We start from the raw sequence: 22941 nt of genomic DNA on the forward strand, positions 1-22941 counted from the left end.
GCTGTAGATTTTATGGCCTACTGCTAGGAAATAACGAAGGGGTTGGAGAGCCACAGTGGCAGAGCCACAAACTTCAGAGGAAATAAATTGAAAAGGCAGAGATTCAAAGAAACATTCTGAAAGGTGGAATTTGGTGAAAGTCCTCATAATAGCTGAAAGGCTATTCAAATGCACATTTTGAAAGTGATTTCAATCTCTGTACATAAGGCAAGTATACACCTGAGAGAAGTTCAGGTGCATATCAGAATAAACCTGTTTAAATGTTGAAAGGGTCGCAGAATTCCATCATCAAGACAACAAAATGAAGGGGGCTTTGTTGATGTCATCCCAGTGAATTTTGATGTTTGTCTGGCTATAATATAAAATTCCAATGGCTCTGGGGGTATTGATATTATTTTCATGAGTCCTGCCCATTGACTTTTGCCCAGTGCTCTCTGCACTGCTGTTCTAGAGAAGACAATGATCAGTGCTGTTAGGAAGGCCTGGTGTCTTTCATTGTGGAGTATATACGCCTCACAGCTATATGTAAGGGTCCCATTTGTTAATAAGACATGATAAAATCCTTCAATACAGCCTAATTGGCTTTGTCACTCACCCCAAATTAATTTGCCTTTCAAACATACACCAAAGGCAGAGAACATGGGACATTTTCTGATATCTTCCAGGCAATGTGTTGTTTCTACAACTGGCAAAAAGCAAAATAAGCCAAATAATAGTGGTCGCTCAAGGGATCATGTAAGTCTAATTATCTATATACAAATATATGAAAAAACATATTGAGTTTGTTTATCATTTCTGTACACACACACACACACACACACACACACACACACGCAAATCTGTGAGAGAAGAATTCCAAAGACTTTTTGGAAAATACTGAATTTATGATACAATGAAGAAGAAGAAGGAGGAGGAGGAGGAGGAGGAGGAGGAGGAGGAAATAAAGAAGAAAGAAGAAGAAGAAGAAAGAAGAAAGAAGAAAGGAGAAGAAAGAAGAAGGCTGCCACCCAAGGCTTCCCTGTTGTACACTCTAAGCATTATTTTGTTGAAGGAATATATAATATGGTTTTTAAATATTGTTTTCTCATTGACTTATACATACCATGGCATAGGTGCATTCACAAACAGTTCAAACATTTTTAATTTGTAAAAATTTGTATTAATGTTTTAATTTAATTATTTTATTTACTTATATCCCAAATGTTGCCTCCTCCCAGTCCCCTTCCCAGAGTTCTTCCCCATCTCCCCTCCCATTCACCACTGACGCGGTGTCCCCCCACCAACATCCATCTTCCCTGGAGTATCAAGCCTCTACAGGATTAGGCTCATCCTTTCCCACTGAGACCAGGCACGGGAGTCTGGGGGCCTTGGACCAGCCCATGTATGCTCCGTGGTTGGTGACTCAGTCTCTGGGAGTTCCCAAGGGTCTGGGTTAGTTGTCATTGTTGGTCTTCCTATGGGGTTGCCGTCCCCTTCAACTCCTTCAATCCTTCCCCTAACTGTTCCTTAGTCCAGTTGTTGGCTTTTAGCATCTGCATTTGTCTCAGTCAGCTGCTGGTAAAATCTCTCAGAGGACAGCCATGCTATGCTCCTGTCTGCAAGCACAACATAATAGTAATAGTGTCAGGGTTTAGTGCTCACCCAAAGAATATATCCCAAGTTGGGCTAGTCACTGGATAGCCTTTCCCTTCAGTCTCTGCTCCATTTGTCCCTGCATTTCTTTTAGACAGGAAGGTGGATTGGTAATCCCATCCCTCCACTAGGGGCCCTGTCTATCTACTAGAGGTGGTGTCTTCAGGTTCTGTCTCCCACTGTTGGGCATTTCTCAATATATAATATCTATGAATGAAAATCAATGATTTTAATTAATTGATTTAATTAATTGAATCATTTGAGGTAGGAAGATCCACCTTAAGTACAGTCTATATCATTGATCCAGATTCAAAGTCCCAGAAACATGTCTCATATTAATTTAGAAACATAAACAACAACAATAACAATAACAACAACCACAACAAATAAATAGGTAGATCATAAAGATACTTTTGCTTCTAGAAGGCATGCTATTTATTTTGTTTTTCTAATGAAAACACATTTCAAACTAAAATGATGGCTGTTTGTAAAAACTTTATTTTTTAACAAACATATCCTCAACTAAGTATAATCTTCAGTATTTTGTAATACTTAAAATTTTTCAGATTTAAAGATAATGATTAAATTGAGAGTTAATCTTCAATATTATACTTGAATACTCATTCATTTTACCTATTAGGTTCTCTAAAGAAACAGAACCAATATACATACATACATACATACATACATACATATATAATATAATATAATATAATATCACATTATATTAGTGCCACATAATGGATATTATATATGTACATATATAGTAATACATATGTAATTTATCATCTATACAATACATATTTGTTTAAATATATGATACATAATGAGTATATGTATATATGATATTATATATGTAATTTTTATATATACATATATGGTGTGTATGTGTGTATATATATATATATATATGGTTTATTAGAGTGGTTCCCAGGCTGTGGTCCAGCTAGCCTACCAATGTCTCTCTACTGTCCACTGATGGAAAGCCCAAGAATCCAGTAGTTGTTCATACCACAAAGCTGTATGTCTCAGCTGATCTTCAGTATATACAGGAATCCTGAAGAAGTAGAGCAATGAAGGAATGAAGTTCCCAGAAGGAGTGAGGACAAGCAGGCAAAGAGAGCAAGCTTCCTTCTTCAGTGTTCTTCATAAAATGGCCACAAGAAAGGGTGAACCAGATATAGACTTCTGGATTAAAGAGGGATCGTCCTACCACAAATGATCCAATTATTTAAAAATTCCTCACAGGTGTGCCCAGCCACTTGGGTTTTTAGTTAGTTCCAGATGTAGGCAAGTTGACAAGGAATGATAGTCATCACATTTATGATCCTAGATTTTTCTGCCAAACTCTTGAATTATAGCAGGTGAGAAAATTTCTCTTACTTAGTGTTGCATATAGTCTAGAGGATGAGAGGAAAATGCCAATCCTAATATTCCTAACAAGAGATTTAAAAACAGCACCTCTCCAAATGTTCTAAAATAAGTAAATAAACAAACCTTTTAATCCAGAGTATTTTTCTTTTCTTATTCTTATTGGTGTTGTTATTTCTTTATAATATAAAATAGTATAAGCATGATAGTCACTTAGCAATACTGAATTATTCTAGGAAAAAAAATCTGTTTTCTCCTTCCAGATCAAGTCTCCTGAAGTACTTACATTTTTTTATTCATCTAATGTCAAGTAAAGTAATTGTAAACCATATCCACATCTCCTTCATTTCCTCACTTTTTATTGCAGGATACTTATTACCAGGCGGTGATGTAAGATGAGGGATCTAATTAGCACTTCTCCATCCCCACTGATTTTGTTTGCTATTTTCAGTTTTCTTATTGCTTATGTAACTTTAAATAATGTAATTAAATCCCCATTGCTCATTTCAACGAGCCTAGATAATAATGAAAGTGGATTTTTAAATTGTATGATGAATTACCAAACCCAAAACATATCCTGGATTGATAGCTTGGCAGATCTACACAAAGCGAGGAGAGTAAAGTGGGTCATCAGGGTGCTGTTCATGTGAGGTTCCTTTACTTCACACTCCAAGATTCTAGTTCTTAAATAGTGTGGATAATAAAAAGGGTTGTGTAGGGGAGCGGGGAGAGGGGTATAGGGGTCTTTCGGGATAGCATTTGAAATGTAAATAAAGTAAACACCTAATAAAAAGTTGGGGAAAAAAGGGTTTTGTTTCTCCAATAGCCAGAAACACTTGAGAATTCCTGGGTATGTGGAATAGATTGTAGAGGATCATACGAATTAAATTATGAGTTAATTGTGATGCAATTTCTCTTCAGGTCTGACTAAAAGATGCTGTTCAAATACTAGCAAAGATAGATCCTTGGACTTTCTTCACTTTAGGGGAAACTATATTATTATATATGAACTGAGCTGACTGCTGTAAAGGGCTGGTGTGTAAGAGAGGGATTGAAAAGAAACAGTTGAAAATTAAATATGGGGAGAGGAAAAATGGGATTGAGGGAAGGAGTGAGGGAGAAAGATAAGAGAATTCTAGAAAAAAACTTTCTATATGTATGATAGAAAAAAAAGAATAATTACTTGGGTGTAATAGGGCAGTTTTTATACTGAGGTGGTATATCCATGGTTCTGAATTCACATTAAGAAGAGATAAAATGTTACTAAACTATTGCTCACAATATCTCATTATTTATAGGAAAATACAGGCATACCACTTAGAAAATATACAAACAACTATATAGACCCTGAGATTTAAGCGAAGTAATAACCATTGGTCAATAATTATATTTGATCCCTATGATTTTAATAAAAGTGTATTGCCTGTGGTTACTTAATATGGTTGTGCAGTTTTAAATATAAGCCACCACCATGCAAGGTCCACTGAGAATTTAATTAGCTGGATTTGCCTAAGAGTACATGGCATAGTTCAACATTCTTTTATTATTATTATTTTATTAGATACTTTCATTATTTACACTTCAAATGTTATCCCCCTTCCTAGTTTTCCCTCCAAAAATCCCCTATCCCTTCCCCCCTTCCCCTAGTTCAACAATCTTTGTTTCTGAATAAGTTGTATAGAAGCATAGTGAAGTCCTCTCTGATACACTGAGAAAAAAATAATTATTTCCCTTGAGCCAGGCATGGTGGTACATGCCTTTAATCCCAGCACTCAGGAGTTAGAGGCAGGCAGATTTCTGAGTTCGAGGCCAGCCTGGTCTACAAAGTAAGTTCCAGGACAGCCAGGGCTATACAGAGAAACCCTGTCTTGAAAAAAGAAAAAAAAATTTCCCTTTAGATGTACCATTTAGATGTACGTATATATTTTGGCTGAAAGTTGGAAACTCTAATGTTTCCTCAACCATGTTCTAAGAGCCTTATTTCATGGAGACATTAGTGAATGCTTACTGAATGCACATAAAACAAAATACCATTTTCTTGGAGTCACTATGAAAAGCCGTACAATTCATTAATTCTCTGAGAAAGCTTCCCAGAAATATTATGTTTTCAAAATGTTATCTAGTGTAGTGTTTCTCAAGCTGGCCTGTAAGTAAGGTTTTAACTGTTCTCTCTACAGCACACTGTTTTCTCCTTTAGCTGAGCCGTGTCCAATTGTGTCTCTTTTGCTAAAGTGACAGAGGTGAGAGGCTGCCACACAGCCCTTTGGACTGCCAGAACCAACTCTTATTACCTGGTCCCTTTCAAAAAAATCAGTGTTTACATCCATTTTAAAAGATGTATTATTTTAATGCTTATGTGTATTGAGTGATTTCCTGAATGTGTATAACCACACTCTGTGTGTGTGTGTGTGTGTGTGTACAGTGCCCATGGAGTCCAGCAGAGGGTGCAGCAATTCCTGTAACTGGGGTTACAGAGAGTTATGAGCTGCCATGTGGGTTCTGGGAACTTCTGCAAGAGAAGCCAGTGACCCTACATCTGATTAACTTACTATGCCTCTTCCCTGCACATGGACAGCAATCTTAACAGCTCATTGGATACACCTGGACATCAAACTGAGGAACAGTGACTTAAAGACGTCTGCCAAAATCCTAAATCATTTCAAAACCACTATTAATTTAATAAACACAACTGTAAGATGTACTTTATTTTAATGACATGGGAATGAGTGGCATGGCTTTGATTTCTACTGAATTAAAATATGTTTTGAGTGTTTTCCCCCTATTCTACTATAATTATTTGGATAAAAATAATTATTTAAGAAAGAAAGAGTACAGAGACTCAAATCTGCTCTAAAACAGAGAACTCACATGGGGAGCTCTTTAATGCCTTTACATTTTTTGCTTAAGTCCTCTAAGCAGCTTAACACTGTAATTTTCTTCCCTGGCTTCCTCCTGGGAGAATCCCTTAGATAAAGTTTTGCACACATAGCTACTACAGGCTTTCGTTTTGAATGTGAGAGAGCTCATTTCCTCTTAATATTTAGAATTAGGGAGAGGAGGTATCAAATTATAAGTCTAAGCAATTGCATTTCAGTGCCCGAGTAGGGGATATCTAGCTGTCCAAATCTAAGCAAGCGTACTGGTGTCACCTTCCTCTGAAGTGTGAGTGTGAAGCACAGCTAAACACTCTGAATTTTCTTCCAGGAAGAACTGAACCCTATTTTGGTGACACCACCTATCCAAGCCATTGATCAGGACCGAAACATCCAACCACCATCTGATCGACCTGGCATCCTCTACTCCATCCTTGTCGGTTTGTATTTGCCAAAATTTTATCCTGTTAGAAATCTATGAACAAATACTGTCAAGTCACATCAAGTTCTTTAATAACAATATTTTTCTTACTGGAATTAACATATACAAAATTAGATATAAATCCAACCTTTCCTTCTTCCTGTTTCGGTAAGATGTTATAGAACAGACAATGTTACCTTTATAAAACAAGCAAGATATAGATTAGCTAAAAAACATTCTTCAATGATTTTTGAATTCAAAAGAAATGTGGGGTTTGTTGAAGCTTGTGAAATAAGGAAAGGGCTACAACCCAGAGGAACATGATATAGAAACACATAGCCCGTTTCTCCTCTGAAAATGTTTAAGCTAACCCATTTTTATCCATGTTATCAGCTGCACAAGATGCAAAATTGAAGACATTTGTCAAAAAATTCTTAAATTACCTTGATAAAATGTATGTGTTGCTGATTTGCATGACTGATAGACACTGGAAAGATGAGTACATGGGAGAAACCAGCATCTCTCAAGTTGAAAATGATGACTTGGGAGTGTCCTCGGTAGGATCTGACATTATCATCCAGTCCTAATCTCTGGCTTTGCCTTCAGACTGTATGCTCACATACACAAATCACCATATTAGGCAGATTCTGGACAATTTTATACTGCCCTTCATTAAAAACTAGAGCTTCACCACTAACCAAAGAGTATACATGGTGGGATTCATGGCTCCAGCTTTATATGTAGCAGAGGATGGCCTTGTCGGTCATCAATGGGAAGAGAGGCCCTTGGTCCTTTGAAAGCTGGATATCCCAGTATAGAGAATGCCAGGACCAGGAAGCAGAAGTGGGTGGGTTGGTGAGCAGGGGGATGGGGAAGGAGATAGTGGGGTTTTGGAGGTGGAAACAAGGAAAGGGGGTAACATTTGAAATGCAAATAAAGAAAATATCTAATTAAATTTTTTTAAAAATTGGAACTTCATTGATCCTTAAATGAGTTAATAAATGTTTTTATGGATGTGAAACTCAAACAGATTGATTAACGGGTGGTCTTTTGTGTTTAACAATAGAAATATGAATTTTAGTCTCGCTTTGAATTAGGGACTCCTGGGAAAACATTCAAATTTAGAGTTCTGTTAATAAAGACAAAATAAGATTTTCTGCTGAACTGAGTTTTTTCCATAAGTTATGTATATATTTAAGTCTTTTGATGTGATTTGATTTTCTATTCATTATTTCAATAATTATGCAGTTTTACTTCTGGTTAAGGCCTTATTTTAGACTCTATGCTGAGTTGCAAGTTTAGATGAAAGAGTTAGTCTCTTGTGGATAAAATTACGAAATACTGTCCTGTAATGACCCTTGAAGATTTACCCACTCCTGATTGGAAAGGGTCACATGGAAAGCCTTAGTGTCTAGGATGGTTGCATTGTGGGTGTGGTGTACTTGTGTAAAGTGTTCCAATTGTGTTCTTTGGTCACCGCGGACATGCTCAGAAGACTGAGGGACCTTGTTTGTTTTCTCTTTCTGTCACTCACTCTGATTTGCAGTTCTCATCTGCCACTCCTAGCAGGGGCCCTGAAGCAATGGACCCTTAGACTTGACCTTCAGTAAATAAGTACTCTACCTCAGGTGTTTTCCATAGTGACACATAGCTAACTAATATACCCCCCCCCCAAAAAAAAACAGATAGGGAGAGGAAAGAAGAAAAATGAGCAGAAGGAAATGAATGGAAAAGAAAGACCAAATCAACTTTATCAGAGATGAAAATTGATATATAGGCAAAGCAACTGAATCATGATAATGGCAGCGACCTTTGTGCTCACCACACCTGTAGCAGCCTGATTCCTCAACACAACTTGTCAGCCCTTGCAGTGAACACAATAAAGCTAGAGATCTCTCAGGGCCTCCTTTACCAAAATTGTCACACTCTGACCTTTCCAGGGGCTCCCTAGAAGCACCATCAGAAATGGTCTCTCATGTTACCATGGGGAAAATGATGTTTCCCCATGGGTATCTATCAAAACACTTGCAGCAAGTGCCTCGCCTTTGTGACTGCCTAACACGACAGGGACAGGGAATAAATAAAAAGGCTGAAGGATAGAGAACAGAATCCATTGGAGATGTAAGAACTTCCACGTGTTTCTTCTAAGGTAGAGCAACAGCAAGACTTAGGCTGTGTATACATACAGAAAAAAAAAAAAAAACTTGGGAAGGCCTCTGATCTCATACTGACCTGATGACTCCCCCAAAACAGCAACAGACATGATCTTCATTTGGAAAGGTTCTACAGACAACAGACTTGAGGAGTAATGATGCTACTCAGTCACAGAGGGTCCTCTGGAAGAAATAGAAAGTGTGTTGGGCACTGTGTGTAAAACAAAACAAAAGAGAACAAAGCTCCATGAAATCCTGCAAGGGAACATGAAGAGCATAACCTTTATATTTTTAATTAAAAAACATATAAAGCAGATATAGCTACAACCAGCAGTAGACTAACATAGAGCATTAACATGACATCCTCAGTTCCCATATAATACAATTTACAATGCACAGATATGAGGGAATCAAATTAAACGAGAGAAACAGTAAGTATGGATGTTGTAGATAGAAAATTAAGTCAATTATTGTTTTCCTCAGGAAGACCAATCCTTAGCCCACTGAACAAAGTCTTTCAGTCTCCTATTTATGTCTCTAAATTGCTAAATGGAGGGGCATACAAAGACATAATGGAAAGCAGAGGGATAGTACCTCAAATACAAAAGAGCAACAAAGAAACAGCCATGCTAATAGAAACTAGACAGAAATTGAGAAATGTCACTGAAATCAAAGTTTCACTAATGCTTATGAAGAGCACCTTCAGCTGAAAAGAAAAATTTAGAAAGATGTGAAGAGAGACAAGTTGATGTTACAAAGTCCAAATCAAATCATTATCTATAAACCACTCTTCTCTCCAGTTACAGGAAACAAAATAGTCTTCTCAAATTCAACTGGAGAGCTTACTCTCCAGTATAGATCATTCTGAACTGAAAATAAGGCTGATTAAATGGAAGATTATTGGAATTATACAAACTATCTTCTTTGGCTATAGATTGATTTCATTGTACTCTAGACAAAACCTCAAACACAAAACAAAACAGAAACTCCAACAAATTACCACAAAACTGATGTGCCAGATGAATTAAATCAACTAGATCTATTTTAATTTCTTTTTTACCTCACAGGATTTTTTTAAAGATTTATTTATTTATTTATTTATTTATTTATTTATTTATTTATTTATTTTATGTATATGAATACAGTGTTGCTATCTTCAGACACACCAGAACAGGGCATCAGTTCCTGTTGCAGATGGTTGCAAGCCACCATGTGGTTGCTGGGAAATGAACTCAGGCTTTAGAAGAACATTCAGTGCTCTTACCTGTTGAACCATCTCTCCAGCCCCTACCATACAGGTTTTAACACCATATTAATAGCAACAGTTATCTTAGTCATGTCAAAGACATTTTCTACAAGTTATCTAAAACTATTGCTCATTGCAGGTCGTGGAGAGAGAGTAGATGTTCTGTCTTCCTGTATCACTGAGACTCCATATGACACATGACATATTATATGGTCACTAATCCTTGCATACAAACACATTGAATAGGAGTGTTGAATTGGTGTGTGAAGTTCATGTAAATGGTTATCAAAAACTTTACCAGCACTGTCAGTAAGATTGGTGTCCTAGAATAGTTATCACCAGGAAAAATAATTATCATCAGGAGAAAAGGAAAACTGAAGTCTGTTCATTTTGCAAGCTTTCAGTAGGTGTATAAGCAGGTGTCTAAAGATCATGTGACTTCCTTTAGGTACAATTCTTTCTATAGATGGTGAGTAACAATATCAGGATGCACCAGACCTGAGACAGAAGATTAATCATAAACAACAGTAAAGAAGGCCTTCAAACCCCATCCTAAGCAGAATAAGCCACTGACTTGTACGGAAATACTCCATATATTTGAGAGTTTCTTGCTTCTGATTGTACTCCTAAGTTTTCCCTCATAGCAAGCACAGTTTTAACATTGTCATTAACATGGGCATCATAGGCTAGTCTTACACGCGTTCGCGACCGGCCAGGAAAGACGCAACAAACCGGAATCTTCTGCGGCAAAAGCTTTATTGCTTACATCTTCAGGAGCCAGAGAGCAAGAGCAAGAGTGCAAGAGAGTGGCGAAACCCCGTCCCTTTTAAGGAGAATTATTCTCCGCCTAGGACGTGTCACTCCCTGATTGGCTACAGCCCATCGGCCGAGTTGTCGTCACGGGGAAGGCAGAGCACATGGGGTGGAGAACTACCCCAGCACATGCGCAGATTATTTGTTTACCACTTAGAACACAGGATGTCAGCGCCATCTTGCAACAGCGAATGTGAGGGTGGCTTCCTACAGGCTAGAAGTTTACTTCTAAGTAGTGTGAAAAGCTACTGATGCTCACTATTGTATGAACAGCAATTATGACACAAGTAATAATCAGTAGTACTAAATACCATTTAGATATGTTATAATCTAAATTATAATGTTGTTAAACCTACTTTTCTGGCTGGTCACGAAATTATGACATATAAAAATATTTCAAATACCATAGCAACTAAAATGTTGGTTTCATGAACTGGTTAAGGATGAAAAGAGTAAAGCCAGAAACCTTATTTCAAATTTGTTAATAAGCCTTCATGAACCCTAATAAGTATCCTTAAGCATTACTTTGTCACAGTAGGGTGCATATACAATTACACAGGAGAAGTCACAGAAATATGTGATTTGCCATGTATATGTCCATTAAAAAGTTGAAGAAAATGTCTCAAGAGACATCTTGTGTTGTATTATAGAGTCCACATTTATGAAGGGGAAAGGCCAGACTTTTCATTGTTCTTGCTTGCTTGCTTGCTTGCCTGCCTGCTGTCTTCCTGCTGCCTGCTGCCTGCTTGCTTACTTGCTTATTTTTCCTTTGTTGATACATGGTGCAAGACACTTAGGAGTAAATTATCCTCTGTGTGTTGGCCTTTCAAACACCACATAATTTGCTCATCATCGATAAGCTGCATTTTTCCTTCTCTATCACACCTTTTTCCTTCTCTGCAGCATAGTTCATTGGGACAGGTAAGCAAATCGCTAGAGTCAATAGGTATCATAAGAACTGTAACACCGAGGGTAATTTGATACAAATGAAGATTTTTAAGTCCTACAAAAAATATTAAAATCCCAACTAATGTTATTTACTACAAAGGAGAAACCTTTGGACTTAAGAGGAATGCAATATTAAAGGAGAGTCTTTGAACTTAAAAATCAGAGGATTGTAATATTACTATTGCTTATTCCAAGATTAAACAAGACCAGGATTCACTGGAGAAAATGAAGAACTTGGGAGATGTCTGTGTCATAACATTTTCAGACAGAAATTTTCAGGAGAGTTGTTTCTTGGAGTGAATATTTTCCAAATGTGATAGATCCCAGTGGTCTGAGTGGCCCTTTTCTTTCCAAATGCACTTGTGCCCTTGGATAATTTGATATATCAATGCCCTCACTTTTCCAAGACACTCAACATTCATGCATCACTTAAAGGGCTTCAAGACAAGCAGTTGACGATAAACTACATATTAAAGTTGTTTTTAGCTTGGATGGTATTCATTAGTAATATTTGATTGGCACTTATAAAATGAATCATTCCTTATCAATAATATTAGCTTTGGGAATACCTATATGCAAATTTTCATGTCTTTATGGGAGCAATAATAAGACATATTCCTGCATATATCAATCATAATTAGGCAGAATTTATACACACAGTCTCTCTCTCTCCTCTCTCTCTCTCTCTCTCTCTCTCTCTCTCTCTCTCTCTCTCTCTCTCTCTCACACACACACACACACACACACACACACACACATAATATATATATATATATTATATGTGAGTGTATGTGTATATAGTCCCACTTTAGTATAATAGAAATACACCTTCAATATAATTAGCAATGATAATAATGTTATTTTCAATATAATAAGCAATGATAATAATGTTATTTTTAGTTGGAAATCTGTTTGTTCAAACCCAGACAATTGAACTTGTGCTTGTCTTGGAACTAAGATTTTTGAACAGAATGTTCCTTCTGCAGTTCAAGAAAATGTTGAGGACATGTGAGAGGCAGGTATGTCAATAAAAGTGGATAAAAGGACCTTTGTTCCAGCCACTTTATGGAATCAGAAGGCCATTAGCTCAGTGCTCACGGTGAGGTGGTAGAGGCTCTTAGAAAGTTCCATTAAGGATCATAAGACACTGAGAAGGAACAAAAAGCTCACAGTGAGTTAATGGAGACACTGGAGATGGAGATCTCACAAGCAGCTCATCTTTGCACCCAGTAATGCCCAATGACTGGATCATCTACCACAACCAAGTACATAGAAGTCCATAACCCTATATGCAAGTTCGCATGAAGACCATTCCATCCCCACGTCTAAGATATAAAGCTATATACTTCACCTTGTAAACAATAGACATGAAAGTTTTAATCATCTTTAGAGTTAGCTTTTATTTCTCAAACTCAGCAAAATGCTGACACAGAACCAGAAAATTTAAAATTTGATGGTACCAAAATAAAAAAATTCATTTGATTTTCAAGTTGTTAACTGACTTACAAATACAAGTGAAAGGAAAAGGTCTAGGTTAGCAAAGTGTAAATATAATGAAAGACTTTCACTGGGAATATATATAGGATGACAATGTCATAAGAAAGAGTTCAACTGTAATTTAACTAAAGTTTGAATAGATGATTTATCATAGAAAACATGTAAACTATATGTGAAAGGTAGGTGAAAGTTCTCTTAGTTTATTTACCCTGAAAGGAAAGCTAATTAAGAACTCACTGCACTCTTGTCTGAGTTGCCCAGTTGTAAAAACTGACCCATCAGTTGCTAGGAAACACATGGAGAAGACAAAACTACCATACAGTGCCAGACTGGAGTGTCAATTGGTGCAGTCACTGTGGGAAAACTAACATTTTCCTCAAAAGAGAAGCATGATTAAAAATGAAAAAAAAAAAAAAGTGGTATTCATGAACAGAGGTGCTTGGATACATCTCTAATGCTTCATAATAGGTTGAAGAAGCCTATGAATTGTATTATTTCATCTAAATGGGCCCTTAGGAAAAAAGACCCTAGAGACAATGAGCAAATCTGGCTACTAAGATAAGAATCTCACAGAGGACACTTTAGCCATAGCCCATGTGAATAACCAGTGAGGTGGTGATTATACAACACACACACACACACACACACACACACACACACACACACACATCTGAGACATTTGCAACTACTGCCCTAAAGAATATGGGAAATATTTAGAACTCAATATTTGGAAATATGGGAACTCAATATCTTCAAGGGTTCTCACTCTGACTATTTATCCGAGATAAAGGAACATCAGTGCTCATCCACTAGCTGATGTATGGAGTAATGGTATAGAAACTACATCTGTGACTAAATGCTATTGGCATCCTCATATAAACAGAAGGCTAGAGAAACCTTGGTATGTGGATATAATAGAAAAATCCCAAAGCAATAAAAAGAAATGGCCCATAAGTGCAGAAAAGAATATTAATTACAAGATTGTCATGGTAGGTATAGATGATGCCATAAAAAATTACACATGCTGGAAAATAATTGAACAGTGAATAGGGGGATCGTGTAATGGTTGCCAAGAACTTTGCTTTGATAGTAACGGTGCTACCTGCACCAATGTGAAATTTATACTTTTAGAATATGTGAAGTTCATGGTAAAGTAACTATACTTCTCTGACAGAAAACACATTAAATCCAGCATTTTAAACATTACACAGGGCTTAATTCAGCTTTTCTTTTCTTTCCCAGAACTATGAAGGTAGAAATATAGACATTTTTGTATATATGATTTTCACATGCATGGGTTCTGTTGACAATAGAATTATATTCTGAAATTCACTATAATACTATGTTCATAGTTGAATTTTTTGGGATAGAGATTTCAAGTTTGTATTAAAATCTGGGCAATCAAAGCTATTTCTATGCAAGAGTTTCAGACAAGTATATGTGTATGATGGATACATAAACATCTTATCTTTAGTTCTTCTTAGGAAAGCATCATATTTTTAAGAAATATAGAATATTAAAGTGCCATAGCATTTACTCTAGTTTTGTTTTTTTAGATCTCTATCCACACATTTGTTCTGTTAGTATACTTTAATAATTTCTACAAATCTACCTTCTACAACAGGCCAATAAACCCAGCTGTGTAATTCGTTAGGAGGGACTTGAGGACCTGTTGGAGAGGGGTTGGGAATCGGGAAACAGATTCGATTCGGTAGACTCCTGCCTCATTCACTTACAAGCTGTGAAAGTTCAAGTTATTCTCCCCCTTAATCTCTCTGAGCATCCTGTTCTTCATAGATCCAATAACATCTTCCCCATAGGGCCATTTGGCACTTAGATGAAGAAAAAGATTTATAAATAAAAAGATTACAATGTTTCCCCCACAGTAAACCGAGAGTTATCGGCTAATACATGTTCCTCTCAGGAAGCTAAACCCCTTTTCCCAGATCAGCGGAGTTTCATAATTCGTTTATGTTCTTGGCTAACCTTCCAGCCTACCCCCACGACATTCTGCTCTGAAGAGATGGCTGGCAAGGCTATCAGAGCCAGCTCTGAATTATACTGTACTTTCAATAAGCTTCAATGGAAATATACAAAAACATAAGAGAATCAAATATTTTCCATTTGCTATTACTTAAGAAATGATGAACAAAGTAAAGTTTTTATGTCTATACTCCCTTCCATTTCTTCTATCTTATTACCTGAGAAAGGCTTCAAACATAGCTCATTAACCCACGAGTATCTATTACAAATGTCCATAAAATAACTGTTTAAAAATCTGCTATTCATCATTATTTATTATAGATTTCTTGCAAATATACTTACACTTTCCAGTTTTGATTTTCATCTTTTTCTTTTGAAGTACACCAGGCAGGATAACAGAGTTCCAAATAATGTTCACATTTTGTAAATAATATTTCTATTGAACCATTTTTAATTTACACTGATTTCCCTCCCATTGTTTTTTTTTTCCTTAGTTGTGTTTATTGGAAACATAAGTTGAAGTTTGTCGAGATTCTCCACAGAACACGTTGTGCTTCCCATGGCCTGATTTCACCTGGCTGCCTCTTAGATTTACTGTAAACAAATGATGTTCTGTTGTTGCTGCTGTTGTGTCTGTTGAAGCCATTTTATGGATAATGTGTAACCTATTTTGTGTTGTCATCCCAGAACTCTCATGTAAATATCCACAGCACAAAGATAAATGCAGACACATAGAAAGTGTTGCAGTACTGAAGGCCAAGATTAACATTTCCGTCTTTGGCTCCTGATGAAGACCCTATCCTGTAAATGTGATGGGGTATCCTCTCATCATTTTTGTTATTATTAGCCTGTTTTTTTTTCATCACTAGCTTGAATAATTTCATTTAAATGAAATGTGTGCTATCAGTTATTTAGCTTCCCAGTATAGTTGAGCATATTAAAAAATGCTGATATGTTATCTGATTTTCCACTCTTCAAAGGGTGACAACCACCCTCCATAATGATCAGTAGAGCTCTATTATCTTAAATATGAAGCAATTAGGAACTTTACAATTAGGAACATATTTGGTCTGTTTCTATTTTTTGATATCCATAGAGTGTGACGTTCAGGAGGGAAACCTTGCTGGCTCTTGAAAAGTGGGTGGCAGCTTAGAACCTGTGTAAATCCATATTGACCCCTGTAGGGAAAGAGTTCACAGTTCTTTTGAATTCATGCCATCGAACCAGAGAGAAAAACATCCTTGAGAAAGATAACTACATTTGATAAAGGGGGTTTCCCACACAACGACAATCTGATAAACAAGGATGACCACTGCTTCCAAGTGTGCTGCCATTTCAGAGTGCAAAGCCATGGAGTATGCGTGTTGCTTCGTAATGATAAACTGTAACGTGAGAGTATAGATTTACTTCTAATTCAAGATTTAAGATAGAAATAGTCTTATTTTATGTTGATGTTTACTCCTAATTCATGTCCTTTTGCTATTTCTAATCAATTTCCTACACTTATAACAAGTGCTAGAATTCAACTGTCACATAATTAATTATTTAACTTATTCTAAAATACCCTCACAGTTATCTAAGAATAAAAGCATCAGACCTGCCATCATGATATGAGTACTGTACACATCTTAATTTATAATTTTTCTGTCATGGCCATATTCACTGGGATAAGATATCAAACTGTTTCCTTTTGAAGTTACTGAGATATGTCAGCAAATGTTTGCTATCAGTTCTTTGGCTTCCCAGTATAGCTGACCATTTAAAAAAAGTACTGATATGTTATCTGATTTTCCACTCTTCAAATTATGCCAACTGCCATCCATTATGATCAGTAGATCATTATTGTTTTTAATATTATAAATTAGAAACATAAACATATTTGGTCATATTTGTCAGCAAATGAGTTCATGTGTAGATCAACATCTTTGAGGTATTTTTTAAATCTAATCTGTTTTATAATTACATAGAACTTATTTATGGGCCCCAAAATAAAACATTAATCATCAATCAAGTCTGACTTCTATACCACTCCCTCTCTCTCTTTCATATCATCAATTTTTTATTATTATGATCTTTCCTTTTCAATATACTATATATTCCTTTGTAGTAGGCCGGTTTTCTAAGTTCAATTTTACTTATCTAAAGATAACCACATTGAAAGTTAAAGACTACATACGTGTGTAAATATGTATTTACATGAATATGTAAGGGTATAGCATTTATTCAAAGATATATTACCATTTAATTAGCCAGGTTACTTATCACAATAATGGTTCCTATGAAGTTGAGCTGAGGATGCAGGCAGTGGCAGAGTCCTGATCAGGAGAAAGGCTCTAGGGTCCATCCCCAGTGCTATTACAAAGAAGGTAAACAAGGCTTTGGTACAGGTCAGTTGTGCCAGTTCCTTCATGGGTTTTGCAATACCCTTTATTCATACCACATGTGTCCAAACTGAGAGGTGGAATCTCAATTCACTTGAATCTATGAATGTGTTCTGAAATTTACAGGACAACTGACCTTACCACTGCTGAAATAAGTAAATATAAATTTCTCCTTGGTAGGAATATTTAATCTCTCCAACTTCCATGTCCCCATTACAAGTATAAATCATTGCCTGGGTCACTGTTGGTTACAGACATGCTTAATTATTAATGTAATATGTCTTGACTTTTATATCTGACAACTATGACCTGACATTTCTTTACTTTGGAAACAAGAATATCCTAACACAGAGAGAAAGATGACACAGGTAAAGTCAAGAAAAATTGTTAGAACAAAAATATCTCAGTGGACTAAAGTACCTGTATTTAAGAAATATCAACACACATCCCAAAACAGCCTCAGTTAAAATTTCAGTAGTTGGCATACTGAGCTGAACACTGATAAAAAAAAAAAAAAGAAAAGAAAAGAAAGAAAAAGAAAAGAAAAGAGAAGAAAAAAAAAGAAATAAAGAAAGAAAAAAAACTTCACTGCTGTAGTTCCTAGGCATCTTGATATTTAGTTTTATATCTCCATGTGATATAAGATATGTCAAAAAACCAATGAAGAGTATAATTAAGATTTATGCAGGATTTAAAAGTAATTTTATAATCCAAAATTTGATTTTTCTCTCCTTCGTGTCTTTTTTAATATGATGAATTTCCAAAATAATTAAAGGGCTATCTTAATAAAAAGAAATTCAGAAAAATCACCCAAACAAATATCTTCCCTTCTCTAACCCATAAAGTAATTAATTATATATCACATTTGTATCTGCTATCTGTACACTGGATAAATAATAAACTTAATTTACTAATGAGATTGTAACTGTGCTGCTTAGTTAATGAAGGAATGGGATGAATCAGATCGGCAAGTTTCTGTTCATTGTCAGTTCTGAACTGAGTCTCTTGTCTCACAGGCACCCCTGAGGATTACCCCCGCTTCTTCCATATGCATCCCAGGACTGCAGAACTCACTCTCCTGGAGCCAGTAAACAGAGACTTCCATCAAAAATTTGATTTGGTTATTAAGGTAAATTAAACTAAAATCTTATTTCCTTTTGTTTATGAAATGTTAATCAAAGGAACATTAGGAGGCTACTGTAGACTTCTTACATTTTAAAAATAAGAATAAATATGGACCACAATAACTTATTTTTATCTATAAGTGTTGAATTTTTCTCTGAAACTATATTTATAGCAGTATTCAATGTATGAGTATCATGTGTATATGTATGTGTGTGTGCACACACGTGCACATGCTTGCATGCACATGTGTGTATTGGTCAGAGTTGCATAAGTTTAATTTAAATCATGTTATATTTTAACATTTATTTGTGGTAAAATAACTGCTGACATGAAAGATAAACAATGACAACATTAAAATATGATATGCTTTATATATTATTTGTCTCAATATATTATTTTTGGTGCTTTTAATTTTTCTAGCATAAACATTGAAAGTTTTGCTCTTCCTGGGATTTTTAAATGTATGCCTGGCTATTTTCTTTATATTGAAAGATGAATCTAGAATTGAAAGGAAATTTTAAGCTCAGGAACCTACTTGACATTAAAGCAATATTATATTTTAACTGTAATATTAAGTAATTATTATTTAATAGTATTACTGATTATAATGAAATCACAGAAGAACTGTGGAAATGGGCTAATCCTGATAGACAGCATTGGACTGTTAAGACTTAAGATTTCAGTTAGAAGAAAGAATAAGGATTTGCTGAGTAAAAAAAAAAAATACTGAATGAGGATAATAGTGAGTAAAAGATAAACCCTGAATAAATATCACACATATTACATAGTATTTTCACACACACACACACACACACACACACATATATGCATGCCCCATAGTTAGGTATAATATGATGCCCACTGATATCTTCTTTTTAAAAAATAACTGAAAATATTAATATTGCATTGGCTCAATGGTAGAACATTTACCAGGTAGCCATGAAGCCCTTGTTCCAATCCCTAGAGCCACATAAATAAATTACCTAATTAAATAAAAATTTTAAATACAAAGGAAATGAAGAAAGGAGACTTGCTGAACAGATGCTCTGGGAATATTGGTTTTATAGCTAGTCCTTGGCTGGGTGCCACCCCCTGGCTGTCTCATTCACACCCCTGTCTGTGGATATGAAGTTCAGGGTCTGTAAGTGTCATAGAAATATGCAGCTGATACTGAGTAGAAGAGTGACAAGATTTGCTTCTATTTAATCCAAACTCAGGCTCCTTTCACTGCACAGACTCTGCAGTTGCTTAGAGATACTTATCTGGATTAAATATCCCTACGTCCAACTTCCGATACTATTATACTAAAGACATTTAATTTTAGTTCATAGTACATAATAGTCTCTTGCCTCCCATTATAATATATGTATAACAGGTAACATCTTTATTTAGTAATTTTGTGTCCTTGGAGAACTAATAGTGTTGAAGTGGGTAAGTCTCCATCACCCTAGATTTTTATCTTTCTGACAGAGAGCAGATAAAAGAAGACCTAAAGTTTTTCCCAAAGAGGGTATTTCAATTATCTGGAGCTTCAAAGATTTTTCTGAAGACTACCCCAAGCTTAATGTTGATGGGTCAAGAGATTTTTTTCCCCAATAAATGGAAGCAGATGTGTTTTTGACAACAATTAGAAGCATAATACAGCTCACTGCAAGCAGTCAACAGAAGACAGGCAGAGCACCTTCTGGATACACAGAGGGAATACAGCCCCCTTGAATGCCCTCAGCAAAGGCACACTATTGTCTCCCTTTGTACAAACCACTCACATACAGGGGGCTCATTGGGCATTGATTTGTAACTATTGTGGGACAGCACAGAAGTTAAGCAATATCCATCCTCTTCCTATGTCCATCTCTCTGGGCCCCATGATGCTTATCTTTGCGGGAATCTTGGAAGCTGTCTACATATTGTTTCCAGATTGCTTCATTTTAAACATGAAATCTATTTCCTTTACCATGCACAGCAGTTGTCCTGAGACATCTGAGGGCAGTGTAACTCAGTCCACCAATTACAGGGAAAAAAATCAATTAGAAATGTGAACAGATAAGTGTTGGTGTTCTAACACTTTATACTATCAATGACGTTTTTACAGACATTGCTGGACCCAAAGGTGGCCTGATGAGACCACGAGCAAAGATTATCAATTGCAAAACTAACAATAGGCAAAAATAGTGGCTGCAAACCCTGGCATTCTTTGAAATGCCACAGTCACACACACAATTCTCCTGAGTAGTACATATTTCATTTTCTTTATTTTTTTCTCCTATGTGAGTGTTTTTCTTTTCATTGACTATAGAAGGTTGTCTGTTGTGGTGGAATTGGATCCAAATTTGTTTGGGAAGAGTAAACTAGGACCACATCTGCCCATGGACCGAAGAGGCATCTTTTCCTTTAAGAGGAACACAGCACACTAACAGATGGTTTGTGTCACGAACCAGGGATTTCTCAACTTTATTTCTTGCTGCTTCTGCCAGTGGTTTATTCTGCTGACAAATAAAAAACATAAAAGTGAAGCCTCGAAGACAAAATTGAGTAGTTAGAAATTTCAGCCTCCCTAGGAAACAACCAAGCACACACAACAAAGAAGAAAGGGACACCCCACTGCAAAACAGGTTTCCAGGCCCTAGTTGGTGGCTCTCATCTGAGGATGTTGAAAACGTGGGACACATTGAGGATGGGAATCAGTCATTTTCTGTGTCCAGAGTGATTCCGTTTATGGACCTTGGTCTTTGAATCATTATCCATGACATACACCCATTATTCAATGGCATCACAGTTTGGATTGTAAACAATCTCATCCTTCCACATGATCCTCCTGAAAGCAATGACCACTCATTTCTTATGAGATAGAATTACAAAATTACATATTTCAGATGTTAGATAACCACAGATTTAGCACATGTGCTGAGAATCTTGAACAAATCACAGAAAATTTACTGTCATTACTATAGCATACTCAAAGAAGTATTTATACACTAGGCATACAGTACAAAGCAAATATCTTGAATTATTAAAAGAGATCAAATGAATAAATTATTAATAATTCATTGTTGTCTCTTGGCTCCTTAAAGAATAGTTGTACTTCATCTAAATCCTTTTGATTAAAAGCTTTCATTAAAATCTGATTAAGCAAGGGCCACAGCAAAACTGTTAACACTACATTATGGTATCTTGAGCTTCCTTCCTGCTGCCACTTGGTGGCTTCTCATGTGCCTGGCAGGAGCATCTTAATTTAATTCAGAGCCACAGGCATGATATAATACATCTATACACACATACATACACACACACACACACACACACACACATGTATATGTATATGTATATGTATATGTATATGTATATGTATATGTATATGTATATGTATATGTATATGTATATGTATTCTGTCTTAGTCAGAATTTCTATTCCTACAGAAACATCATGACCAAGAAGCAAGTTGGGGAGGAAAGGGTTTCTTCAGCTTACACTTCCTGATTGCAGGACTGCATTTTCCTACTGATGATGACAATGATATTTCTATTTTTCACCTGGAAATCTACTTCCAGTCTATATAATTGTGCCAAGTGAATGGTGCCACAAACCGTCAACATTCGCTTGAACACCTAAGCCTTCACTTGATTCTTCTGTGAACTGCTGTTTTATCAAGAAACAGACATTTTCACCCCCTCATAAGTTTTCTGCCCTTATGCATGCAGTCCTTCGCATAATCTACCCTGATGCTTAAATAATTCCATCTGCCTATTTCTCACATACAGGCTGGCTCTCTCTCTCTCTGTCTCTCTGTCTCTCTGTCTGTCTCTGTCTGTCTCTGTCTGTCTCTCTCTCTCTCTCTCTTTCTCTCTCTCTCTCTCTCTCTCTCTCTCTCTCTCTCTCTCTCTCTCTCGCTCTCTCTCTCTCTCTCTCTGCTTTCCCTTGCGCCCTGTGAAACTTGTCACATTGTCAACCAAGTCTCTTTAAAGTCACCACAGACATGCCTCTCTGCATGTTGCCTCCCAACCTCTCTACCATCTGCCCTGCCTGCCCAGCCTCATGTGGTTTTTAAACACAGACTTTGTCATGTTGAAGGATGGCAGGCTTCAAGGTCACAGAAAGCAGCCTGTCACCCATCATCCATCATTGTTTTTCAATATACAAAGATGGGAATCTCCTATGGATAGTGAATGAACTGTCAGAATTCATTAGATCGTTTAAGAGAGTTGTACCTTACTGGCTATTATGTTTTACCTCTGTAATGTGTAATGTTGTCTACGTATATAGAAGAGAGAGGAGAGAGGCAGGAGGAGAGAAAGGAACATGAACCTTTGCTTTGGAGAAGAATAAACAAGATCCTTCAGTAATAAAAATGTTAGAGCAAAACAAACAAATAAAATACTGCATTTGGCTGCCTTTCCCCAGCTACTGGCAAGTCATATGCCATAGAGTAGAAATGTCATGCCTTCAGAGTTCTAGAAATACTAGACGCTATATGATCTTAGATCTATTCTCCTTGTCCCTT

General features: G+C 36.3%; 1 protein-coding gene across 35 annotated transcripts in view; it reads left to right on the plus strand.

Moving 5' to 3' along the window:
- The window catches only part of Pcdh15 (protocadherin 15), a 1553555-nt gene that overhangs the window by 1188483 nt on the left and 342131 nt on the right, over positions 1 to 22941 (plus strand). For all 35 annotated transcript variants that reach the window (XR_001779427.2, XR_001779431.2, XR_001779430.2 and 32 more), the window contains 2 exons: positions 6208 to 6316; positions 18335 to 18447. Coding sequence is in view for 18 of the 35 variants with exons in the window: in XM_017313785.2 (XP_017169274.1) it covers positions 6208 to 6316; positions 18335 to 18447 (222 nt within the window). In the remaining 17 variants the exon portion in view is untranslated. The remainder of the gene's footprint in view (positions 1 to 6207; positions 6317 to 18334; positions 18448 to 22941) is intronic.

This window comes from Mus musculus, chromosome 10, assembly GCF_000001635.26.
Source record: "Mus musculus strain C57BL/6J chromosome 10, GRCm38.p6 C57BL/6J".
Classification (NCBI taxonomy): domain Eukaryota; kingdom Metazoa; phylum Chordata; class Mammalia; order Rodentia; family Muridae; genus Mus; species Mus musculus.